The following is a 26,818-nucleotide window of genomic DNA, read 5'->3' as shown; positions in this document are numbered from 1 at the left end:
TCTGTGCACGCGTACGTTGGGTCTATTATTGAAAAGGAGCTAAATTAGTAAAACTGCGGGATCTGTGGCTTGGTTTGTCTCCCTAAAGTGCCCGCACGCTGTTGTGTTTCGAGGGCATTTTTGATGATTCTTTTGTTTGATCTTCTTCATTCAAAGAGGAAGGAGAAAACTTGTTAGTGGGAAGAAAAATTCGCTCTCCCGAGAGTGCTCAAAGTCTGAGAGTGAGCATATCTTCTTGACTCGCTCTGAAACGTCTCATCAGAATTCTTTGTTTTTATTCATTGCTCGTTCATGTCGTCAATGAGCGTAGTTTATTGTTGCTCAATCTTGTGTGGAGCAGCGAAAAAAAGAAAGAGCAAGTCGAGCAAGCAAGTCAGCATGCAAGTGATGGAGACAGAAGAAGAGAGAATGAGAGAATGAGAGCGAGTGAGTGAGCAAGTGAGCAAGTAAGCAAGTGAGTAAGTAAACTGGCAACAAAAATGAGGTTGTTGTTTTTTTCGAACGAAGGCAAAGAGCAACGCGAGCTGTTAGTCCTCTGATCCTTATTTTACCACTAAGTGTACGGAGACCAGTTGAGATTTGTTCTGTAAATTGAGAATGCTTATGTAACCATATCAAAATTGCAAAATGGTTGCGCTACCACTAGTTCATTGTCATTTGTGGTTTACTGACATCCACATTGCCCTGGAACAAAGGAGAGAAGGAATGTCACAAACTGTACTATATGGAGAAGGGAAAAATCGATCCGATGCTCTCAAGCAGAAACTTATTGAGAGCTCATTGAAAAGTTAATCTCAGAAGTTGACACACTTCAAACATGCTATTGTGTTCATACGCACTGTAGGTGGAACCGACTGAGCATATCCGACCAAGCCATGGAAGTGGAAACGAACGTCAGAGAAAGAAGACCTTCTCCTTTGAGGCGGAGTGGGAACGAGGGCCACTCCTGAGCCATTTAAATTTAACTGCTTCGACTGAAGTCGCCGACCGCCAGTCTCAGTCACCTTCCCATTCATAGCATCCTCCTCCTCGCAGTCCTCATCGTCCTCGTTGTCCTCGTGGTCCTCGTGGTCTTGTTCGTGGTGACTAGCTGGGCGGCTGGTGAGGCTTCCAAGAGGAATGGAGGATGGAGGCAAAGCTCAAATGCAACTCTAATCATTAAAGTTGGTCTCTTCATTAGCATTCTATGCAGATCCTCTCATTGAGGAAACAATGTGGCTCTGTAATGACTGTCATTGCCAGTCTAATTACCCTTTCTGAAGCAAGGAACTTGGTTGGGGGCCCCGTTATATCTCTAGGTTCAGTAAATCCCAACGCAAGCTTTCAATTCATCTTGCCAAATGCGAAAGAGAGAGAAGAGGCCAAAGTGGAAGAGGATATGGCTGTGGAAGAAGCCGAACAAGACGAAGACGGAGTCGAAGGTGGCCAAGACAAGGACTATACTAGTGGTAGAGTCGAAAACGGAAGCAGCACTTGTGGTAGCAGTAACGAAAAATAGCAACGTTCAGCAGCGCAAGCACAATTCGTACATAAAAGTAGAACGACTTTCCAGAAGTATCTGTCTCTTTTGTGTTTGTGTGTGCATGCGTGCGTGCGTGCCTGCGTGGGTATGTATTTGCTCTCCTTTGGTTCAATTTAAGCAAGCACTACATCCTCCTTCCCACCCTGACAACGATGGAACTCCAGAAGGCCATCTCGATCTCTCTATCCCATCCAGCATAAGTTTGCCCAAGCGAGCAATGGGTGGTGGGTGGGTGGGTTGGGCGCGGGTTGGGTTAGGTTGGTTGGACGGCTTAGGACTCGAATGGCATCCCAACCTGGGTCATGTTCCATTTTGGTGGCAGGCACCGAGACAACAACCGAATGGTAGTAGTGGTAGAGAAGGAAGAGGAGAGAAGAACCTGATCCCGTTAAGCCGGGAGGAGCCGATCGTTGAGCCCCCTGCTTGGATGGAGTTCGTCCAAGAAGCCAAAGGCGGTCCCCTTTTTCTTTGGGGTTGGCCTTGGGTCCATGGCCTGGACCTTTTTGATGATGTGTCGTGTGAGCCTCGCATTTCTCTCTTTCTCTTTCTCTCTCTCTCTTTCTCTCTCTGCCTGTCCTCGTGTCTCCACGTGTCTCTCAGCGCCTTCTTGTTTCTGGGTTCTTTCTGTTATTCTCTCTTTCTTTGCCTGTGCGAGAAGTGTATAGCCGTACGTAAGTTCGGCTCTCCACCAATCAGAGAGTTGCGCCCAGAACCTTTTCTGATGGAAAAGGCCCTTTCCCCTCTGCTTGCTCTCTTGACTTGGCCTTGCTACAGTTCCGGATGGCCTCTCTCGCATTACGAGTGCTTAAAGTCACGACATCCCAACGAGATGGGGGCTCACCTCGCCACACGCCGGGGCCAAGTGTCGACGTTGCGGAGGTGACGAAAAGGACAAAAACGCTCGTGGCGACAGTGGCGGACACTCGCGACCTACGTGCTCCCTTCCCGCTGTGGCGAACCAGAGCCAAGGGCACGAGGGCCGACGTCCGAGATCAAGAGGGCGGCCAAGGGGCGACTTTTTCCCCGAGATCATCATGAGAGGTGCATGTTGACGAGCGAGCAACCAGCCAACGAACGAACGAACCAACGAACGAACGAACGAACGAACTTCAAACGAACGAGGCAACAACGAACGAGCGAAGCACCCAACGAACGAACGAATCGAGGAACTAGGAACGAACAAACGAACAACTTGCTTCTCCCTATTAAGTGGTAGTCGGTGAAAAGAAAGAAGAAGAAGAAGAACGTGTGTGTGTGTGTGAGTGAGGGAGTGCATGTATGCTTGCTACTCCTGCTACCTTCCGTCAACGACGACCACAACAACGACAACAACGACGACGAAGTCGTGGTGGTGCTGTTCGTGGTGATGGTGATGTTGTCCGTGGTGATAGTGGTGAGTTGCTCTGGTCGACGATCCGTCTTGGGGGCAAGACAAAGTGAAGGCAAGTAGGGGGCACTTACTCGCGGGATGTTCGGTGTCAGAAGAGGTCGTGTTTTTCACTATCACCTGTGACCTGTGCTACTTGAACCTCGAGTGCCACCAAGTCTTGCGTGCATCTTGCAAGTTATCACATCATCGGACTGACTTCTTCTCAGACGACCTTACTTCATTCCGATTTCCCCCTTGACCCCTGGTGATCCGGTGCCTCCTCTGGTGAGGCTTCCACCTGCCACCATCCTGTTCCATCCTTTCAAGAAGCTACTTCCCACATCAACGGTGAGCACAACCGGGGAAATGGCACTTGTAGCCTCGCCGTCCTCCGTATGGAGGGATCCGAGTGTTATGTCAGCCTCCGCCAACAGCATCACCTCCATGGTGGGAGTGTCTTTGCCACCTCTGACCCCGATCTCAACCACCATTCATCCGCCTCAGGAAAGTTCGATCAGCAGTGAGGAATCCAAACACGACGATGGTCAAGATATCATCTGTGTTGTGTGCGGGGATAAATCTAGTGGCAAACACTATGGCCAATTCACGTGTGAAGGTAAGTGACTGACCGATCATCTGTCAACCCAACTCCAAAGACTATTTCAAGAAGTCAGATTGACAAGCCTCTCGGGTTTATTTTCGGACATGATAATATTATCATATACAGTCTATCCGTTTACGATAACTGACCATTTCTAGGATGCAAAAGCTTCTTCAAGCGATCTGTCAGAAGAAACTTGACCTATCAATGTCGAGGAAATCGCAATTGTCCCATTGACCAGAACCATCGAAACCAGTGCCAACACTGTCGATTGAAAAAATGTCTTAAAATGGGAATGCGTCGAGAAGGTAAGTGCCATCGTCCATACTGCCCAATTACAAGTTATATCAATGATTTGAAGCGACTTGTTACACCAATTGCATTCAGCAAGTCTCTTCTGATTGTATCAGCGGTCATGCGGAATACATATGGCGGGACAATTAATTCATAAACTAATCAATCAATCAGTTAATTAAGCAAGCGCAAAGCCGAGGAACAAATTCAATAACCTTCCCTCAACGCTTTCTGACTTTTAGCTGTACAACGAGGGCGTATCGCCACCACCCCACAAGCAATGTTCGGAATCACTTTCAATGGTGATCCCTTGAGCGGAACCACCTACCTCTCCTCGTACATTTCCATGCTGCTTCGGGCAGAGCCCTACCACACCTCTCGATATGGTCAGATGCAAATGGCGGCAGCCAACAACATGGTGGGGATCGACAACATTTGCGAGTTTGCCGCTCGACTCCTTTTCTCGGCCGTGGAATGGTCCAGGAACATTCCCGGCTTTCCCGAGCTCCAAGTGACGGATCAGGTGGCTTTGCTTCGTCTAGTTTGGTCCGAACTGTTCGTGTTGAACGCGTCCCAGTGCAATATGCCCCTCCACGTGGCCCCACTACTGGCCGCAGCCGGGTTACACGCGTCCCCCATGGCCGCCGACCGTGTAGTGGCATTTATGGACCATATTAGGATATTCCAAGAGCAAGTGGAAAAACTCAAAGCCCTTCACGTGGACTCGGCGGAATACACATGCATTAAAGCTATTGTTTTATTTACCACAGGTAAAGAGGAGGGGGGGTGTTTTTTGTTCGGTCTCCCCATCGTTTGGATAGGCCATTAAAGAAATGTGCAGAAGTTAATGATTTCCCATTTGTCTTTTAGATGCTCCTGGCCTCACCGATACTCAGGTGATCGAACAGCTCCAGGAGAAATCCCAATGCGCTCTCGAGGAGTATTGTCGAAGTCAATACCCCAATCAGCCCACACGGTTCGGGAAACTCTTGCTCCGCCTCCCTTCATTGAGAACGGTGTCATCCTCGGTGATTGAGCAACTCTTTTTTGTCAGACTGGTGGGGAAAACTCCCATCGAAACCCTGATTAGAGACATGCTCTTATCAGGGAGCACATTCCAATGGCCCACTGTGCCCGGGACCGGTTCCATGTCCCCGCCCTTAGGCGCCACCTCCATGAGCGGCCTAGGCCCACCTTACCCGCCGATCAGCATGTGACATACGCTCTTGCGACATTTAGCTGCTGCCAGTCAAATCCCCACCTCCAGCTCCATCTCACCTCCCAACAATCCTGCTCTCTAAGACTCGAAACCAAAGATTTCTATCATTCTCAACAACAAAGCAAGAACGGCAACAAAGACAACAATGATTGCAAATTCGACTGAGGTCCAAACCACACACAAAGTCCACCGCCATAATTTCCCGTAGGCATTTGGGATGGGGAAACTTGACGGTCATTATTAACACCATCGCTGTGGAAGGTTCACAATGGACCCCACCCCCAACGCTTCTTTGAGTTCTCCCCATCACCCCTTGGGAAATTGTGTGCTCGTGAGATTAGTGCCAGATTACAACCAGATCAACTTCAAATTACGCAGCTTGTACTACCACACCAAAGAAGACCAAGTACAAAAAAGGATGTCGCTACTCTGTATCATAAGTCTGTGATGACCCATTCTGCCCCACCTACCAACCAACGAACCCAACCACCAGATACCCACTCAAAAATCACTTACCCCACTTCAGCACGAAAATGCAGTAGAAGAAACACAAGAACAAGTGGGGTAGAGGTACCACTAGAATATTTCTACTCCCTTTAGTCTCTCAGTTTGTCCTCCCGCCAACCATGGATCGCAATTGACACTTTTTCTAGGAAGCTTAGTACCCAACAAGATGTGTACTAAGAATTCAACCACATCCCACAACACCTTTATCATTGTCATCGATGTCGTCATCATTTCCATGTTCTGGTTTAATATCATTGTTGCTTGTATCATCATCATCATATGATCATCATCATCACTATCATCATGCTACTAGTCTCTAGCCAAAAACTTGTTTAATCATAGAATTTTCAATAAAACAAACTCCCTTACAAGTCGCCCCTGCATCTCAAGTACTCTTGGAGCGATTGCTGTCGTCGTCGTCGTTGCTGTTGGTGTTTTGGTGTTACAAGAAGTGGTACTTCATTGTCCCCCGGAGAGAGGTTTCGTAGCAAAAAGTATGTGTAACTGAAAAGTAATATACGTACAATCAAAGTTCGGTGTCAGTTCGGTGTCAGTTCGGTCTTGGCCCGGCTGCGATCAATATGTTAAGAGGCCGAGTTGCCATTATATTGCCATTATATTGAGTCGTGCGGAGTGAGTAGCACATACCAACATGATCAACATGATCAGCAGCCCAACTCGATAATGGAGGAGGGTTGGGTTGAACTGGACTCGTGCGCTCTCTTTTGGGTAGGCGCCGTGTTTTCTTTCCGAGCGTCCCGCTGTTTTTCCAAGACTTCGACAATGATCCTGATCGTCTTTTATGAACTACATACAGACTACGTGCGCCACTAGTACATGCATTTGCCTGCATCCGATGATTACAATGTGCAATCATGGACAAACAATAATGCTTCCGTAAACACTTGAGCAAACAGCAAACAGCAATCTCCAATCCACTTCCGAGAAATTGCGATGAGCAAAAAGACACTCTCATCTTTCTTCGAAAACAAAATCACTCTCAGTCAGATCAAATGGTCCCAGAGCCATAAGACATGAAATGTGTAAACCTAAGAAGGACCACTAGAACGACCAATATCTGATTGACCACAGAGCAATGATTTCGGTCCAAAGTTTAATTCGAAAATATAACAAGTAAATAGACCTAGCATCAACAAACTTGGACTAGTTTTGATGCCTGCTACACAACAGACAAAACCAAGAAGTGAACAAAAGATATTTCTTACTTACAATTATAAAAAGCTTTATTGCAACTCTTGGTCAAGTCAGTTTGTAAAGATGTTAAACAAAAGTGTGTTTATATAAATATCGTACATACAGTTTAAAACAAGAATAAAAGAATGAATGGTCAGTAGGATAAGATAGTTGACTAGAGTGTGATATCACAGAAAATGAAAAGTGTTGAAATTGTTGTTATTCTTGAATGGAAATTTTGGAAGGAGCTCTCTCTGGCGTTCATTTTATATCTCACGAAATGGGATTCGCTCGATTGAAGAGCTAACTTTGGGGAACAAAACATTTTAGGGCTTACAGTGTGTGCCTGGACCATATTTTCACCGTTATTAATAATGATTCCTCGTTTTTTGGTATGACTTTTGCTAAATTTGCCATGGTTGTATATATATGATTCTTAAATCGCAGAGCATTTTCTTCGTGCGGTGTTTTTGTGTTTTGGAATGGCATTGATCCAAGTAATACAAATATTTATGAGAGCTAAAAAGTGAAGTGGTGCGAGTACTGTCGCAAGTGATCTTCCGCTCATCCTCGTTTCATGTTACACCTAACCACTAGTATGTACGTAAAGCTAACTGAGCTACGGTACCCATACACCCTGACACAGAAATTCTTTCCCATTGGTTCATACATCATACAATCGAACTTCGATTTCACGATATTGTCCGTAAGAGGACAACATATCGTTAAATAGAAACGTATTTTGAAGTAAATACTACAATATTTGGTAAGTAGCAAATATATCGTTGAATTGAAATTTATCATTACATCGAGATTCGTTAAATCAAAGTTCGATTGTATTTTCAATTGGTTATTTTGTATTTGGTTATTTGGCTTGGTATGCTCTCTAACAAGTTTTGAGATGTTGTTAGTTTCTGATTTGCTATGTCTTTTGGAGCTTTCTGCAAAGACCCTGAGTTGCAGATTCAGCTGAGCAATTGACAAAGGCAAAGATGAGATGAAAATCCCCTTCCGAAATTCAGAAAAGACCTGGATAACTTCCTCCAAACCATTCCAAACCCACCCTCAATACCTGGATATCATCGATCAGCAAACTCAAACTCGATTTCTGATCAGATGTAATTTCGAGTGATTGTGGAATCACGTTTTTGTGCCTTGAATTCATTCAAGACATCTGTCTGTGTACATTGAATAATGATAGTTGTTATGAATAAAAATAAACCGCGTATTCTCGAATATATTCAGTTCGGGGGCGTTTATGTGCCACTCCCCTTTTCTCTTTGACTCGACGTGGAGTGGGTAAAAATCTTTATATTTACTTAGACTATGGCATGGAACCAAAATGCAATGCAGGGTTAGTACAGCTTAAATCAGAACCAGAAGCAAACGAAAGATTTTGACTTTGATGATTTCTGTATACGTAACTGTAGTATGACTACATAACAAGGTTTTGAATTCAATATTGCGGTTGACTTCAAGTCCTTGAATTGCGAAGTTAACACCAGAGCTAAAATCAAGCGGAAGGGATTTATGTGCCAGGGTGTACGCAAGTATGTACGTAGACTGAGTGAGCATGAATATTACAGTATTGTGCACTTGTGAGTTGGCTGGGACTTTGCCCCAGGTAATTTCCAGCTCCAACGCATTCCAAACTAGAGTTCGCGAGTGCACTGCAAAATCTAGGTTGATGTCGTAAACCACTTCATGTGGGTAAAAACCCTTGGCTGCTTCTACAACGGGATTTTTTATGTCTTATCCAAGGAGTTGCCTCAACCATGATCATCTCCACATCAACTAGCCAGACCATCACTACAACCATCATCATCATCATTTTCCAAAGATGAGATCCGCCGCTCTTCATTTAGATGAACTTCAACATTCACTGACTGAAAGGGATTTGGCTTGGATGTATTCAGCTCAAATTGTATTTCGAGCGAAGTTCCGTCTTTCGCACCCATCAATGGTTCGCCTTAACTGAGTCAATACTGGTGGGTGTGTCGGCCTGATAATAGAACTGTCAACTCCAGAGCCTCCTAGTAATTGTCCACGAGTCCGTCCGGGATGCTCGTGGACCTGTCCAATGTCGTTTGAGACTCTGTTAGGTTTGGTTATTTGTAGATACCTGTTCTTCAATCACCTAATCGCATAAGATGGTTCCTTATTTCATTTAAATCAGGTGTTTACCCCTGGTTGAATAATGATACCCATTTCGTATTACTTCTTCAGTTCCAAGGCATATTGAAGGACATGGTTTTGGTAGAAATTCAATCATTGTACGTACAGCATTTGCCGTACCAACGTTGTATTGTGAGGAGAAATCCTCTTTATATTATTGCTTTGGAAATTGCTTCTAATAAGTTATAAAATCAACAAAAATCGAATTATGCTTTGAAAAGCAGTGATAAGTGAGCCTGACGCTGTTCCAAAAATATCATGGTTGAAATGGTGGCTCCACAAGACTTTGAATTTATGTGAGGAAAAATCATCGAGAAAACCTGAGTATCCGGGGTACTTAGATATAACGCTTTTTCACCCTCAAGCCAAGCCGATCTCCCAACAGTCTTTGGCAGTACCTGTTCACGGTACATACTGTCTAGTTTGGAAGAACGTGCCAATTATTGTCCCATTGATCGTGATTTCCCACAGTGGAGTTGGTGTGCAATCTGCCCAAGAGCAAAATTTCGGGTTGGCTCTTGTGGCACAGGAAGACAGAACGAGGGTCTGGGACTTGAGATTGGACTTGGGCCTGCCTAAGATGTCTGCTGTCTTTCCCGAGTGATCTAGCAACAGATCAAGAACAACAGAGGGTACCAACGAACACCTGATATCCCGTTCACAATGGAGACCGATGATGATGATGAAGAACACGTTCAAGTTCCAACTTCCATACACCGATTCTTCCACGAGAGCTGCCCATGCCCCCCCTCCCTTCTCTGCGTAGCATTGGTTTGTTCAGAGGCCAAGCGCCCGAATTCTTCAACCCAAGGTAGCGATAGCGCGGAAACCAGAGCGTCCAAGTCTCGGTACTCGTAAGGAGCGAGTGGTCGGGAGTGGGGACTGAGGTCGATTGGAGGAGCTCTGACTCTCCGGAGAGCGCCAGAGTGACTGTGGGCTTTATTGAGCCATGTTTGGCATACCTCAAGGAGATCATGCTCGGACCCCAAGACGCGACGAGCATGACCCGGTCGCACAGCAGACAAAGCCCTCCCTCTTCTCATGAGAGGGAGAAGGCTACCCTCTGACTTGCCAGACAGTTTTTTCCACGGCCAAGGCAGCAGCATCTTCGTCGTTCGTGTGACCCAAAACAAGTTGGATTCACAGCTTTTCATCGTCATCATCATCACCGTCGTCGTCGTCGTCGTTGTGTTCGTGAATATTGATCCAAATAAATATATATTGGCACAGGTTTGGCATTTGAGTGTGGGCCGAAAAGAGTTGTGTGATAGCAATTGGCAAATGGCAATTGCCAATTGGCATGACAGTGATCCTCGCGTTCTCGGCGTACTTGTGTGTTCTCTCCATCGTCTTTCTCTGACCTGGGTGTGCCATGACTCTTGTGATATCTTCATCGGAGAACTCTTCTGTTTGGAGAGATCCTAATATGAGTGGTGTTAACGATCATAATGAAAGTACCAGCAACAACAGCACCAGCACCAACAACAAAGTGTGCCGAACCACTCCCCACTCCACAATCATGGAGGCGAGTGTAACGCCGGATATCATCATTAAGGATGAAAATGGCCAGGATATTAGTTGTGTAGTGTGTGGTGATAAATCTAGTGGAAAACATTACGGGCAATTCACGTGCGAAGGTAAATCGTTTGGTTCATAAATGACTCGACAGTGGTGTTTCTCCCTTCATGTTTCGTCTGGTTCATGGGCGACCATTTTCTGGCCGAAAGGCTGAAGGCGAAGGCTGAAAACAAGGCTATGCCAAGCCTCGCTCGCCAAGAGCGATAATATGAAAAACCTTCAATTTGAGGCAATTTGCTCGTCTTTCGTTGCAGGTTGTAAAAGCTTCTTCAAGCGATCTGTGCGCCGCAATCTCACTTATCAATGTAGAGGAAACCGAAATTGTCCCATCGACCAACACCATCGCAATCAATGTCAACATTGCCGCCTCAAAAAGTGCTTCAAAATGGGCATGAGAAAAGAAGGTGAGTGAGTACCGACCGAAAATAACAAACGGTTTGGAATGGGAGGGCTTCCATCCGGTCCCCGAGAAACACGTTATAGGTGTACTGTACAATAAGACGGGAAGCCTTCGATTACACGCGTGAAGTACGACCTATCGACCGCATGAACCCAGGCCAGACAATTGTGCCTTCCATATAAGGGTGGGAGGGCGGGGTGGGGCGGGCCGGCACAATAGTGTGTCTACGGTACGTAGCTGTGTGGGAAAGTGACAAATTGAACGCATTGATATTCACTCTTGAAAGTGTCGTTCTCATTGAATCGAAATTCCAATCGGCTGACGACACAATCTCTAGCGATAAGCATGGCTTTTTTCGAAGCGACTCCCTCAGTGAGGCACTTGGTTGCCTGAGAATTGAGATATGATGCATCCGGTCATTCAAAAAGCCAAGAGCGTCCACATTTTCCCTGCAATGACGACGTCAACAACAACAACAACAACAATAGCAACCATAACCACGACGACGACGACTTCTTCTTCTCCCACTGAAAGTGTACGTACTTACCGTGTTTCTTTATGGTTCTTAGAGAGCCTTGGGCATCAAAACGCTTCGGGGCCACAACGAGTTGTTACTGTTGTTGTATGAACTCGGACGTCGTGAGAAGAAACGATCTTAAATCACAAGTCAAGCTTTAAAAAAAAACACGGCCACTACCACCACTACTACTACTACTATAACCACCACCACCACCATCACCAAGCACAGATTGGTGCCAGCCTCATTCACAGGTGCCCCGCATTATGTGTTGGCCATGGCTGAACCCACTGATCAAGGGTCAGTAGACTCTGCCGACTGACTTTTATGACAACAGACAATGGTGGCTTCAAAGTATTTCCTGTAATTTTCCACCATTCCACTCGCCAATACGTGCGCGAGCTCATTTCTTTCATGGGGCTCTAAATTGGCCCGATGAGAAAAGGAAATGATTTTCTGACGATGAGTCTCTTGTTCGTGATTTCTTTCAGCCGTCCAGCGGGGCCGGGTGCCACCCTCGGCAGCTCAGGCCATGATCGGCTTTGGTTTCAATGGGGACGTGGCCCATCCAGGCACCACCTACCTCTCCTCGTACATTTCCATGCTGCTTCGGGCAGAGCCCTACCACACCTCTCGATATGGTCAGATGCAAATGGCGGCAGCCAACAACATGGTGGGGATCGACAACATTTGCGAGTTTGCCGCTCGACTCCTTTTCTCGGCCGTGGAATGGTCCAGGAACATTCCCGGCTTTCCCGAGCTCCAAGTGACGGATCAGGTGGCTTTGCTTCGTCTAGTTTGGTCCGAACTGTTCGTGTTGAACGCGTCCCAGTGCAATATGCCCCTCCACGTGGCCCCACTACTGGCCGCAGCCGGGTTACACGCGTCCCCCATGGCCGCCGACCGTGTAGTGGCATTTATGGACCATATTAGGATATTCCAAGAGCAAGTGGAAAAACTTAAGGGTCTTCATGTGGACTCAGCCGAGTATTCGTGTATGAAAGCGGTGGTACTCTTCACGTCTGGTAAGGATCATCATCTCGTTATGTTTTCATTTGCTCTCGCTGTCAGCCCAAAGAGCAAGTGTGATCTATTTGATTGCATTTCTAAGTAAGTTAGGGGTGCGTAGAGCATGGTACGCTTTGATGTATGAACCCAGCTTATGTCGGGCGATTTCTATCCCATCCGAGCGAGGTGGTTTTTTTCGTCTTTTTCCTCTTCCTCTTCCTCCTTCTTTTTCTTTTTCTTCTGGTTCTTGGAGAGTCAACTTCCGAAGTCGGCATAGATGGGCGTTATGAGCGCTGTTGTTTCCTCCACCACGAGGAAATGGCCTGAGTTAGTTGAAAGCGGGGGTCCTTGCAATGAATACTTTCCAGTTAAAAACTCATTTCAAGATTCCCATGTCTTCTTGCTTGGGACATCATCACATCGGCCTGCTGTGAATGACCTCTTCAATTACCTCTCAAGATATTGGAAGTAAGCGGGAGGTCCAGGGTCCCAGCTAGCCAGCCTCCCAACGACCACTTATGGCTCTGCGGAGAGCATCCGTCAAATGAGTCAGCACCATTTGGTTGCGGTGTAACAAGGACAGGACTTGGTGATGGATCATGATGGAAGAGCATTATGCCTCGCTCGGACAAAGGCTGGCTGCCTTTACAGTCGTCGGATGAAACCATGTTCATGGGTCGTACGAGCGCCACTCCTTGGCACTGCTGAAATTAGTGAAATGGTTCAGAAAGAGTCGACCCTCATCAACACCTGAGCCGTCAGTTTTCAAGTCTCAGTGCAACCCTATTGGTTTGATCGGGGTTTGCTCACTTCAAGATTTTGTCATTGGGATGCTTACAGATGTTGGTATCGGCCAAGCTTCGAAAGAGTTTTGAGAGTGGGAAAACATTTGGCTGATTGACGGAAAGCCAGAACTTGACTGGCTTACAATGGCAGTTGGTAGTCGAGTGCTACGTATATGAAGTAAGTAAGGAGCTCATTCCTCGTCATTTTCGCAGAAAGCTTACTTGGCCAAAAGGGGTGGTGATGGCTCGAGTGGTGGCACCGGCGTTAATAATATAAATAATGTGACCAAATCGACGGTCCAGGGGAAGGCTCCAATTTGTCCATCAAACTTGTTTAGCGCTGTCGAGAAAGTGAACAGAGACATGTTCATCAATTAGCCTAGCGATATGGATCTCCGGAACTTTTATCTATTGCCATTCACACCCTTACCACCACCACCGCCACCACAACTACCACCCTTCCTCACCCACCCACTACGAACGACAGGACAAACAATGCTGTATTACTCTCCACTATTGCGGCAGATAGATACATAGCAATCCTACAAAGACCTATCTCATATTGGAACGTAGTTGAAACATCGAATAAGAATAAGAAGATACTGTTAGGCAATGTTCAAGAGAGGGAAAGAAACAAGAAAAATCATTTGGAAAACGTGCACAGCGTCGAGAAAAACGCTTAAGAGCCGCAATCAAAGGCATTCAGCAGCAAAAATCTAGATCTGACCTTTGAACCCCCAGAGCCATGATGTACTCGGTTCAGTCATTGCCTGGCTTCCCCTACTCACTCACTCACTCACACACACACACACACACACACACACACATGCACACACACACAGCGACTTACTCACCCGCTAGCTCATGTTAGGGTCTGCTCAAGAAGACTTGCCCTCGTGACCATTCTTCGCTACATGCACATACTGTACTCTAGATGTTAGCTGCTTTACTCAGTTGAGGGCCACTTGCTCGCCTGAATTCTAAAAGAGCACAGGTTGCAAACCAATGTGTGCGTGTGTGTGTGTGTGTGTGTGTGTGTGTGTGTGTGTACGAGGGTGTATCTAGTAGGCAGAAGGTCCATCTATCCGTTCGTCCTTCCGTCCATCAATCCATCCATCCATCCCAACCAAGAACTGCAGAACTTTAAGAACAACGAAGCTCGAACGAAAGTACTTCAATGGGATCTTCTCTCGGGGTTAGCCCATTGAAGGGAATGTATGTACAATGCAGGCACCATCTCCCACGAAACCCAAGAGTCCAATGCACCAACAACTAGGCAGGTAGGTATGATGGCAGGCAAGCAGGCAAGCACAAAAGCACAAAAGCAGGCTGGCCCAAAGGTAATCATCCCATAGGTAGATAGATACCCATGCTGATGACTGCTACCCGTTGGTAAACCCATCTTGGACGGCAGAATGCGTAGGGAATGCCGACGTTAATTATTGCTCTCACATCCTCTGATTTAAGAACACAACCAACCAACTTACCTACCAACAGAGGATCCCTTCCAACGCCAATGAATCGTTCAAGTTATGAATACCATACCTTCTGTGCTTTATCAAGTATGTGGGCAAAAGGGTTGGCCAATTGCAAAAGTAGCGCCAAAACAATGTGATTACCTCTTAGCTACTAGTTGTCTGATAATGCTTTAGGATTTGTAATATCATTTCATCCTTTCTTCACGAAAGGGGTGATTTTGGCCCTAGGCTACTCCACTACAAGTTTATAACCAAATTCATTTCGGACAGATCAGGAGTGTAGTGCTTTAATCATACACCCCAAAATCTAAGAAAGAGTTGCAAGCGAGTTGTTGAGGATCGTCGCTTCGCAGAATGCCCAGGCCGTCATTAGGTTGGTTGGTTGGTTGGTTGGTTGGTTGGTTAGCTGGTCGGATGGTTAGATTCTTTGAAACTGTTCAGATCTCGGCAAATTCAGGCAAGGAATTGAGACAGGGAGGAGAAAGAAAGGACGACTAGGCGCAAAAGGGAGATCATCTCTTGATTCGGATCGTCTGAGAATGTATTAGAGTACTTCTACACTTTGGATGAGCAGTCCACGAGTGTTCGTGCATGAGTGCGTGAGTGCGTGAGTGAGTGAGTGAGTAAGCGTTGTTGTGCCTCCTTGTCCGACTAAGAAACAGGATGGCATGGATCAGCAGCAACAGGCATCTCTTTAAGGTCATGACCCCCATGATATGCATACTACATACGAGTAGACTAACGAAACGAACGAACGCTCTTGATCCTCTGGAGGAACGACGGCCTGATGTTCGCTTCAAGTCCGCTGCACGCTCACAATCGAAGGCACTGTTACTCTCTGTATCCGAAATACCACCACTTCCACCACTACCGACCCCACATTGTATTGAATCTTAAGCCAGCACTTTGTCCATTTTGTGGTGAAGTGGGCTTCAACTTTTGCCAAGACTGGTATTGCTCCCAATTCTCTAGCATCTGGAGTAGAACATGAACGAACTGTTTCACTGGAATCAATCATACATGTACTTACACTATGTAGTGATGCTAATGTGCACGTCAGATGGGCGGAGTAGGGTATGAATTGCAATACGTACCAACTGTACGTGCCTACTCTATGGACGGTACACACACACACACACACACTCACACACTGTGAGGAAAGAGTATGCGTCAGAAAAAGAAACGCAACGGGAAGAAATCGCTTTGACGTTTCTCGCTTGAACATTTGGCCATCTCGATTCTGATCGAATATGATAATGCCAAACAACAACCTGATTGTGCACACACGCATCTACCCCTCGTGAAAAAGTATTAGTATGAGCCCTCGAATTGGTAGATACTCGTTCAAAGCCTCCCCCCCCCTTCAGCTTCAGCAACAATAACAACAAGATCACGCAATCCTCACCGAGAGAAATAAGAAAATGTGAAGGTACAAAAATTCCTCCTTTTTCTTCAACATCGCTGACTTTTGCATTCCTTGACAGACAAGACACAGCCTGATCCACTGGCTCAAAACTTCAGCCACACGCATAAGTGAGTGCATGAACTGTGTACTGTGTACGTACGTAATCGGCACTCTGTTCTGGGCCGACCAAAGCCCATAAAAAGGTGAATCATTTCGATAACTTCTTATATGTAGCCACTTGGAAACTCTACCAATGCTATAAAGTTAAGAAGTAGAAAAAAGTATGTATACATATAGGATAGAGGCATAATCAATTCACTACGCTGATTGTTTGCCAGGAAGTTGAATGGACCAAGGAAATGCCTTTGTACCGGGTAGGTCCTGGTACAGACAATGTTGTAGGCAGTTGAGGACCTAGTCTTGGTCCTTGACACATCATGATCTACATGTATCTCTCAAATATGGTCTTATTTGTATCCAAGCACAGTCTCCTTTGACCGAAAGTTGATTTCGAATTGTCGAAATCGCGTAGTGCAAAATGTCGAGCGTTCCGCGTTCCACAATCGAAATGGGGAACAAGTGACTGATGAGACTGGCCTCAGAGCTACCTAGTTTGTCTCCAATCCTGTTAGTAAGCTGTCCGCCCTCTTTACTTGCACCGATCTTTTTCCCCCACTGAGGTTAGAGAAGCCTGACTCAGTCCATCTCAGTCTAGCTGTCGCTTTGGTGTTTCCTCTGCTCACCTCATTTGACGTATGACACTCCCAAAGTGATTGAAAGCATTCTCTGAGTTATTGTTATGCTTCTACTATTTCTACTCTTGTTCCGCTAACGTACATACACGTCCGTTCGTACATACTATCTGTACACTACAAACCGAGTCCATGGTACCGTGTGGATGTGTGAGATGACGGAAAGAAAAGCATCTAGCTAGCCTTCAGCTTTGCACACGCACTTTCAATTGATAAAACGAATACATGTAGTAGTCCAATATAGATGTACAGTACAGCGTGGTGGTATGGGTACGTATGGACGCGAACAGTTGTATGCTCATTGCGGGAAGGGGGGCCTCTACTCATCTCATCACCGTGAACGATCTGGTTCGCCACCTTGAATTGTTTTTCCACTTTTACAGATGCTTGTGGACTCTCAGAAGTGCAAACAATCGAACAACTCCAGGAGAAATCCCAATGCGCTTTGGAGGAGTATTGCCGAAATCAATATCCTAATCAACCCACGCGATTTGGCAAGCTCTTGCTAAGACTGCCCTCCTTACGGACAGTGTCCCCGTCGGTGATTGAGCAACTGTTCTTCGTCCGATTGGTGGGCAAAACTCCCATCGAAACCCTGATTAGAGACATGCTTCTATCGGGAAATTCTTTCCAATGGCCATCGGCCTTGATCTCATCCACCTCCAGTTACTCAGCCGCAGCCGTGGCGGCCGCAGTGAACCATCCTCAGACACCCGCTACGTCGGCAACCATGTAGACCATTTTGATAGGTCTCTCTGCGCTCGTTCCCTTGGCTCTGTCTACAAACTTATTCAACCACTCATGTTGACCCCATGGCCATCATTCAAATACATCCTGTTATTTGTGTTCCCGGCGCTCTTTCCCATGTATTTTGACGGGTCGGATCAGACGAGTGGAGCAACCTTGAAATCCGTGGATTACCTAGATTTGGTTGTATAGCAGCACGTCTTCTCTCTCTCCGTCTTGAACAGGGTTTTTGAATACTGTATGTGTGTGGTTCCATTAACCACCCAACCACCATGACCCCATGGCACCAAAGACAACATCTCTTTGATACACTGATATATCTGTGATACGTTTCCAATCTCGACAAACGAAGAATACACGAAACATTTCTCATTCTTGTCCATTTAGTCACATCACATTCAAATGACACATGACATATCCATCTTTCCTCCTCGTGCTTCGTTTAAACGTAGTAAGGACGGAGCCTTTGACGTCTGAATACATACCAATCATACGTACGTAGAGCAGAATCTGGTTTAGATTCCAACTTGATCTGAGATTCTTGGTTCGACGAGGACCAATCTAAACCCTGTACAGTACGTGCGGGTACAGCCTTCGAAGCATTCTCAATTCACGAACGAACGGTCGGAGCGATCATCAGAAAGAGACGGTGGATGGATGGAAGGATGGATGGGTTTGCGGTACTCGTTGTTCTCGTTGCTTTCGTAGCACTGTTAGATGAAAATCCACAACAAATTGCTCAAAGAAACAGATGTCAACCACTTACAAAGAGAAATTTGCATTTGAAAGGGTGCTCAAAGACGTGTTTCGTAATTGAGTTGAGAAATTTTGAGAGATGTGCTTCGTGACCTTTCCTTCAATTCATTCCAAGTCCTCGTTAACTAGACGATGGCGGGAAGCATCGATTCTCTCCATGACGGAGGCAGTTTATGACTACATACATACCGCACATCTAGCCTCAGGCAGATTGAATCTTGCTCTGAAATTGGAAATCTCGTCCACATTTACGGGATTTAATCATGGCATAACATCAACTTCTGGTCTCCAAGATTTTTTTGGCAATATTCTTCGACCATATTGAGTTTTCAACAACTACCACTACCCTATTGGTACTCCTCAAATCGCTAGAATGGAACGGAGAGCAACAGCTGTAATGAATAATGAATGTACTTGGCTATTAGATGCGTTCAATCCCGCTCTTCAGTAGTGCTGAAACCAGCTTGGATCCTGCCCTCCACTTGTTCCAAGAACTCGTGGAGTCGGTGGAGCACATGGAGCACAAAAGAATCCAATTATGAAATGAAAAAAACAGTAACTTCCCAAATCAAGAGAAGGGGACTAAAAGGTCACCGTCTCCATTGTTGAGAATTTAGTAGGCAATAATGCTATCCGTTTGTAATACGATACGCGCAATGCCAAACAGGCAGCACGTTACTTTTTCGATTTATTGGAAACTCTGGGTACTAGATAAGAACATTAGAACTAAAACACAGTTGCAAAAATTACTTCGAAAACATACTTCTTGTTTCAACTACCCATCCATGGTCTTGCATTTGGAATCCGATCTTGCCCCTTTGCCTGGGTCTGAATCTTCTTGTGTGGTCCCTCATGAAAGAACCGCTGCAATCACTTCGTTACTTACTCATTCGCTCATTCATTCAGTTAGTCCGTCAACCAACCAACCACCCAACCAAGCAAGCGGTTGGTGGTTCTCGTTGGTCGATCTTGGTCACTCATTACATCAGCTCATTCTGGCACCCTTCTAATACTCAAGAGAATGGATCCATCCTGAGCCCATGGAACTGGGGTGCTCCAAATTCATTCCCTCCATAACAGATGGGAAGCTCCAAAATCGCCGACATTGTGGTTCCAAGTTAAGATCGGAGAAAGTGATTGTTGAAAATCACCGAGGAGCCGGTTCATTGTGATGGTGTGTCAATGGCGTAAAACCGTATGTACTTCATATTTGGAACTACTTCCATTGGGTTTTTATCAAACATAATGTCTCTAGGGACCTATTGGGTGAGATAGAAGAAAGGTCTCTTTTCGTTCTTTATTGGAGCTTCTCATTAGTTTCAATTGGCAGGGATACCAACTCCCATCGAACCACATTCAGGGTAGCCAGGGACGTTCTCAAACCAAATCTAGTACGAGTCATGTACTATGTACCTACTATGCCCTATTTCTTGTGTATTCTCGTGATATGTTTGAATTGAAGTGTGACAAGATCAAACGCTGATTGAAATTCGGCGTCAATAATTGGTGCTTTTTCTTACGATTGGGCACGAGAATGGAACCCTTGGAACCCTTGGTAACCGATGGAACGACCTGTCCCTTGATCGTTCTCGATTGCCATTGGCCGTTGTTGTGTGATCCATCGTCGGTTCGCACCGAGTCGAGGGCGAGGGTGGACCTTACGGACCTTCGATAGCCTGGCCTTCTGGCCAGTGACCTAAGTATTCTTGGCAAAAGAACAATGTCCGACGACAAATGAGTTCGGGGCGAATTACTCATCCCAAATCCTCCAAGGTTTGTCAAGAGACGAGCACTGACTTTTTTATCCTGACCTGGGCCCTTAAATACGGCCCTTACAGTATTGTACGTGGATATGTGTACATGTGCCTACTGAAGTATACACTACTTTTGAGAATTAATTTAGAAGCTGACAGGAGAGGAATTTTTCGATGACGGTAAGATGGAAAGGTATGTTCACTTTAGGGATTCGTGTCGTCTCAATCAGAAGTAAAAAGAAAGGAGATGAGTAAATTAAGACCGAGGGCTGTGCGGTCTCTTCAGGGAATTCAATTGTGGTTTCTGCTTCTCCTTTCATGTCAACTTTTATTTCAAGAGTTTTCTTTCACTTTTGCATAAGATGAGTTGGTTGCTTCTTCGTTCCTTCCTCAGCTCTGTAGCTTGTACGTAGATGGCTGACTAGTTGGCTGAAGGGGTCCGTCCAATGCTCCATCTTTCCACTTGTTCCTTCCTATTTGGAGCCCTTTGAGGTACATCCCATGGGAATCAGTGGAAGAATTCTAAAAAGATGCAGATTCGTGAATTTCAATTCGGCTGTAAGTTCAATCGCATCGTGTTCCCTGCAAACGAGTTTACTTGCTTTCTATCCTTTCTTTCCACCCAAAGTGGGCATTCATTTCCAAAAGACCTCAACCCATGGAAGAATGACTGACTGAATAGGTAATTGGATGGAACACTGCACGTGAGACAATGCGGTGTGAATGTGTGAATTGACCACCGCCCTCTCTTGTCGACTGGCAATCAAACACTATCGAGCATCTAAATTCTAAATCCTGGCTCACATCTGTGGTTGGTTATTGTTCGGGTAAAGTCCTGAAGGAGACTAAGATCTACTAGCGCCATACCAAAGACAAGGTGGCTGGTGGCTGGTGGTTGGTTAGTGGTTAGTGTTGGTTACGACGTCTGCTGACGAGGTTGCACATGAAAGTAAGAGAGGGGAACCACCAAGGGAAAGAAGACAATTACATTTTGATGCCATCGCATCAACTGACATCATTGCCAAAAGGGTTGGTTGAAGTTCCCGGTTCTATTGGGGTTTGGAAATTTTTCATTTCCACGAGTGCATTGCACGGCACGCAGACCTTCTACCATGGGGAAGGTATTAGTTCTTTTGTATAGGTAAACATGATTATCCTACAACGCTGTTTAACCAAAATTGGAAGTACGGGTTGGTTAGCGGGTCGTCAGCGAGTGAAAGAAAAGAGACTTGAGAAAATTTAGTTCCCAACTTTCCAACTGAGATTGGGGGATAGAAGGATCCTGTAGTCAGATGTTCAAAGAGTTAGTGGTCCCTAAATCCCTGGGTAATTCTCGGGAGAGCTGTTCACAAGTGTTGGTTGGTTGGTTGGTTGGTTGGTTCGTGGAGTATTAGTGGTAGGAGCACTAGGTTCAGTGGTAGTGATAGTCGGGCTTTTTATTCTGCTTCGTTCTTTGGATGCACTGTATGTACAACTGTATGCGTGAGGATGGTTTCAACAAAGGACTTCTCGAAAAATTGATCAATCTCAACCTAGCACTGCTGTTTTAAAACAAAGACTCACCTCTGACGCATTTACTTTGTTTCAATTCATTGCAGTAAATCAGGGTGGAGACCAAATATAGAACATGTCTGACGGATATTTGTGCACCTTAACCTTAATTTAGTGAAGCTGATTGAAACATTTTTATTTTATATAACCAGTACTTGATTTTGTGCCCCACATTCTCGAGAGCGAATGCAGAATCTCTACTTTTTTTCTCACATCCCAACCAAGGAGCTTTTTTGGGACCACCTCGCCCCCCTATAGCACTAAACTTGAAAATAACTTATTGAGTTTTTCCATAATATTGAACTTTTCATCTTGAAGTTCTTATTTCAATTTCCTCTCCTGACTTGTGATGGGTCATAATAGTGTTTTTTCCAATAGGCGTTAAAAATATTTGTTGAAGGACATAAATACCATTAACAGAGTTGAAGTGACTTTTAAATCAAGTAATTCCAAGGTATCAACAGTTTGCTACTAACCGCCTTCAATGCATTAGGAATAGAATGCTACTAGCCCTGGCCGTTCAAGATGTCCCTGGTGGAACTCAAATCCAAACCTCAGTGGTTGGTTCCAAGCTAAAATAAATGGAAGCGAGGAGGTTCGTCTTGTCTCAGTTGATCTAGCCTCTTATCAAAGAAAATGTCTCAAGAATAAAGTGTTCAGTGTTCAGTGGTGTACACGTAGTGGTGGGCTGTCATCAACCCCATTTGAATGAGGGGACCACACTCGCTCCCTCACTCGCTTACTCACTCACTCACATATATCATGATGATTCTGGTTGTGTGTGTGAGTGTTTCTCTCTCTCTGTCTCTTATTGGATTTGGTCTTGTTGCTATCATCATTTCCACGTGTCGAAGCTTAACACTTTGGAACAGTTTCGAGACTACGGAAGATTCGAATCAAAGTTGAGGACAAACGTCAACTGGGTTTCAAATAGATTTACCTTTGATAGCCGACAAATGTCCTCATATCTGTGACTTCATGAGCCTCATCTATTTCCCCCTCGATTTACCGTCCTCTTCCTTGTTCCTATATTTTTCTTCGCTTTTGGGTGTGGAAACCGGACGAGAAAGAAAGGGAAAAAGACGAAGGGAGACCGGCGGGCGGCCTCAAGCGATAAAGGACGGCAACAATGACGACCACGATAACAACAACAACGACAACAACAACAACAACAACAACAGTAACGGGAGAGGCAGGCGGAGAAAAAAGGAAAAAGGACGCCGCAGCCTCGGACAAAAAAGCGAGGATTCCTTCATTGATGATGCTGCGCCTTTTATTCTTTTTGACACTAAACTTTGAAAGTGAAGGAGATTTCTTTTCCCTCGCCTCGGAGACACATTCACGGGAATGGAACATGGACCCTCCGATGATTCCTTATGAAATTTCCAGAGACTCAATTTCGCTTCGATGAGCTCCAATGCTATCAACGTTTTTCCTCTTCCGCTCTTTTCAAAGCCATGGCACCCACAATCCGGGGTCCATGAATTGCCTCAGGGATGAGGACGTATTGTGTTCCCACTGGGTTAGTCTGCACTTCTGCGACGAGTATTCGAAAGAACCATCTTGACGCTTCTCACCTTCCAACTTCGCGCAAAGTATTTCCAATCATTGCTTTTTTAATCGGATTATTGGAGGGCTTCTCACCCCGGTTCGAGCGTCAATTTTCAAGTTGTTCAATGGTTATGAAACCAAAAGGTATACTCAGTGAAAAAAGCTTTTGAAGAGAGACATTTTCCAATCGTGTCCAAGTCTCGGAAATGGATCTTTAAACTGAACTGAGCTCTTAAAACGTCTAAACGTACCACGATGGGTTATTTCCGAGCAACCCTACTGGTATCTCTCCCAATCCCTTGGTAGATTACATTACACATCACTATGATACAGTAGACTGAATCTAAGCGCTAAACATGGCTATAAGTAAGTCTTTTATGTTTGGGCGTCAGCCGTTCTTCAAGTACCAATGCCATGAATATAAAATTCTTGCTTGACATGGTTACGCACGAGTGATCCTTGGTTGGTTCCCTGGGTCTTCGAATGATGTGGGGTCCACTCCCGGACAGGGAAATGGACATTCATTCATATTCTAGGGGATTTTGCTGCACGATTTTTGGATCACTTTGCGGACGAATTTATCTCCATCCAGTTGGACAAAGACCCTTGCGAGATTTTGGGGGTTGCTCAGAGCTCACTCACTCACTCAACCACTCACTGTTTTGCTCTTCTTGGCCGGTGGCGATGTGGTTTTTGGGCTTTGGTGTGCCTGAGTGCGTGCGTGCGTGCTTGAGTTGTGGGATAGTTGGATGGTAGGTAGTGGATGGTGGTGTATGTCATTTTCTCCAAAGACGACATCGAACACAAGAACTATGAGCATATTAAGAAATTCCTCTCTGCGACCCTCCCTTGCGCCCCTTTGGATTCTGGATTCGTGGTTGTATTCATCTAGATTCCACAATTTCGTCACACTTTACTGACCACCACATACCACACACCGCTGACTGACTGTTTGAGGGAGGGAGTGGTTGGTACACGGTACAGGGTATACACGTACAGAATCGAAAATGTCCACCGAGCAACATGGATAACATGGGTCCCACCACTCCAACGGTCCAGCTCTTTCCAACGGCCCTGATTTGGTTTGTTCAGTACAAATGGAACAGGACGAAGTAAAACGTTAAGCGATCCGTTCTGGATTGGGCTCTTTTTTCCTCCCCTCAACCCCTTTGATTTATCATCAAGAATAAAAAGACGATGACGACATTTCCCCATTTCAGAGATTTTGGACTCCATCTTCATCCATATTATCCCCCTCTAGCTCCCCCGGCCAGAAACAGAGAAGAGGAGACCCTCCAACCTGACCCGAACTGCCCATTTTCCGTTTTCCAGTTTTGGAACAAACTTTGGGATCGGATCTCGAAAGTTGGTCTCAATGCGTCGTCGGTTCCTAGACGATGTGACCAAATACAGGACAGTCGTATGTATCATGGGATGAATGCTTGCTAAGTTGGATAGAGATAAAGAAGCTAAATAAACATAACCGTGGTGGTTTTGAAAAGCATGCAAATTGTGTCCCCTTTTTCCGAAAGGTGGTTTCCAATTCGATGTGATTTGCAGTTCCACTCTGGCCATCAGGGCTGATCCAATATTCCCCAAATCCGATGAATTGAATCTGAAATGACAATTCTTTGAAGCTTGGATTTGGTCCCACACTCCGTGCAAATAAAAGTTGGTTTCTTCATTCCCATCGTTGTTCCGAGTGTTTTTCTTTCGTTCTTTCGTTCTTCGGTAAGCTAAGCAATGGATGGCAAAGAGTCGAGTCGGGTGGAGTCGTTATGTTGGAATCCTTTCTGGTCGTAAAACAGCTAAACGATCTTCAAATCCTTAGATGGCTACCACCACTCATCTGCAGAGGGATACGGTAAGCCTTTCTCTCTCCACCCATTTTCAGATGTAAGGGTATATCTTAAATCAAACGCGCGATTTTCCCTGGCTCCATCCATTTCAGCGGAGGGCTGAGGACTGACGGAGATCAGAAATTCTCGTTCAGAGTTTCAGAGTGAACCAACCAACCATCTACCCAAGAAAGTTCAGGGAGGCTCTTAAGATTATACTTACAATATAGTACCTTGATGAATCGGAGAAAATGCGTAGATTGGGCGTCAAAGGTAGCATTGATGATTACTAAGTTAACCGACAAAACAGGGACATGCTTTCTAAATCAAGTTATTTTTCGATGGATGGGATGGTCAACGTGATTGGTATTTTATGTTTGTCCCTCGATGGACCAAACTAAGGTCTGGTCTGGTGGGGTCAGAATTCTATCAAAAAACAGGCATTAATTCATTTTCATTCCAACTGAAGTTATACATTAAGATAATGTGTTGAAAGGCTGCTGGTTTGAACCTGAACTTGTACATAGTACAAAATTATTTTTTCATTGTCTCAAGAAATTGGTCAGACTCTGTATGGTTGCTCATTTTATCAAAATGGACAGAATCTGGACAGCCGAACCAATCGGTTTGGGGTGACATAAGAACGAGCGCACCAAAAACGAAAAAAGGCGCACGAAAGTTTTTGATAAATTCGCCGATAAAAAACTGGGACACGCATAGATAAAAAGGTACACAGACAAAAACTGCACTCGAAAAACAGATTTTGGCTCATCAAGCTCTGTTGTAGCACACCAAACTACATTGTGGCACACCAAACTATATTGTGACCCACCAAACTGTATTGTGGCACACCAAACTCTATATAGTCTGTTTGGCACACTAAAAGAGTGCAGCACACATACACACCCACCAAAACTTTGCCTTGCTTTTGCTGGTGATGGTAAGGCAGATACATCCTTCGCTTGCGTAGATGACCAAGTGTGGGTACTGAACATGATTTAGTCTGGATGACAATTAACATATTGTCAGTTTTTCTTCAGATATCACATATATCATCTTTAACAAATAAAAAAGGGTAGACTCAAAGTTTTGAAATATATAATCCGAGATTCCTGCTGATGGACGCGCTGAGCCGCGCAACGCGTTTGGTAGATCAGGGACAAACTTGTCGTGCAAGTCATGGAGCCTGTGTGCAAGTCTATCCTTGGTTAAACCACAGCCTTCTAGAGACGTGGACTGCAAAAGGAAGCCAAAATTTCTTATCGCCCAAACCATTCACTTTATCCCAAATAAACACTTCATCTGATCATAAGATCTGGTTGAATAGGAACACTTGGCCAAATTTATACCCAAAACTATGCTGAGGGAACTCAGGAGTTATGTTCAAAGTTATGCAGTAAACACTCCATACAATTCGAATTTTAGGCCTGCTCTAGGTCAACTACATAAGCTTTTGAGAATATAACTTTGAAACAAACCACTTTAAAAAATATTGATATAAAATGACTTGCCTTTAACTAAATAGATCTACGTTTCATATTTTATTATTTTAATCCGGAAAGTGGCTCAGAGTTGCTATGACTGAGACTAGGCCGAATTGGTGGGAAGCTCGTTCACAGTCCATAATTCTTGAAGTTTGTGGTAGATCCAGGTCTCTAGTGAGATCTATGTGAACTCCATCCAGCGCTTTGGATGGACCTAACCAAGAATGAAATGACATGTTCAAATCAACCTACCCAAACCACCGAAGTGTCGTATATAGTCTTAGGTTCAAACCCAGATGGTGGAAGTCAGGGTTTTCAGGGAGGACACGGAGT

The 26,818-nt window shown here is 45.2% G+C and overlaps 1 protein-coding gene across 1 annotated transcript; it reads left to right on the top strand.

The window, feature by feature from the left end:
• Window positions 1–1,771: 1,771 nt before the first annotated feature.
• LOC131879572 (uncharacterized) lies at window positions 1,772–17,923 on the top strand. The gene is made up of 8 exons (XM_059225931.1): window positions 1,772–3,507; window positions 3,651–3,800; window positions 4,029–4,556; window positions 4,657–4,999; window positions 10,241–10,518; window positions 10,714–10,863; window positions 11,868–12,401; window positions 17,188–17,923. Exons 1-8 carry the CDS (start codon window positions 3,258–3,260, stop codon window positions 17,538–17,540), a joined length of 2,586 nt encoding a protein of 861 aa, XP_059081914.1. The 5' UTR covers window positions 1,772–3,257; the 3' UTR covers window positions 17,541–17,923.
• The last annotated feature ends 8,895 nt before the right edge of the window (window positions 17,924–26,818 follow it).

This window comes from Tigriopus californicus, chromosome 4 (genome assembly GCF_007210705.1).
Source record: "Tigriopus californicus strain San Diego chromosome 4, Tcal_SD_v2.1, whole genome shotgun sequence".
Taxonomy (NCBI): Eukaryota; Metazoa; Arthropoda; class Copepoda; order Harpacticoida; family Harpacticidae; genus Tigriopus; species Tigriopus californicus.
The sequence above is the reverse complement of the archived record's forward strand: the minus strand, read 5'-3'. Positions and strand labels throughout refer to the sequence as shown.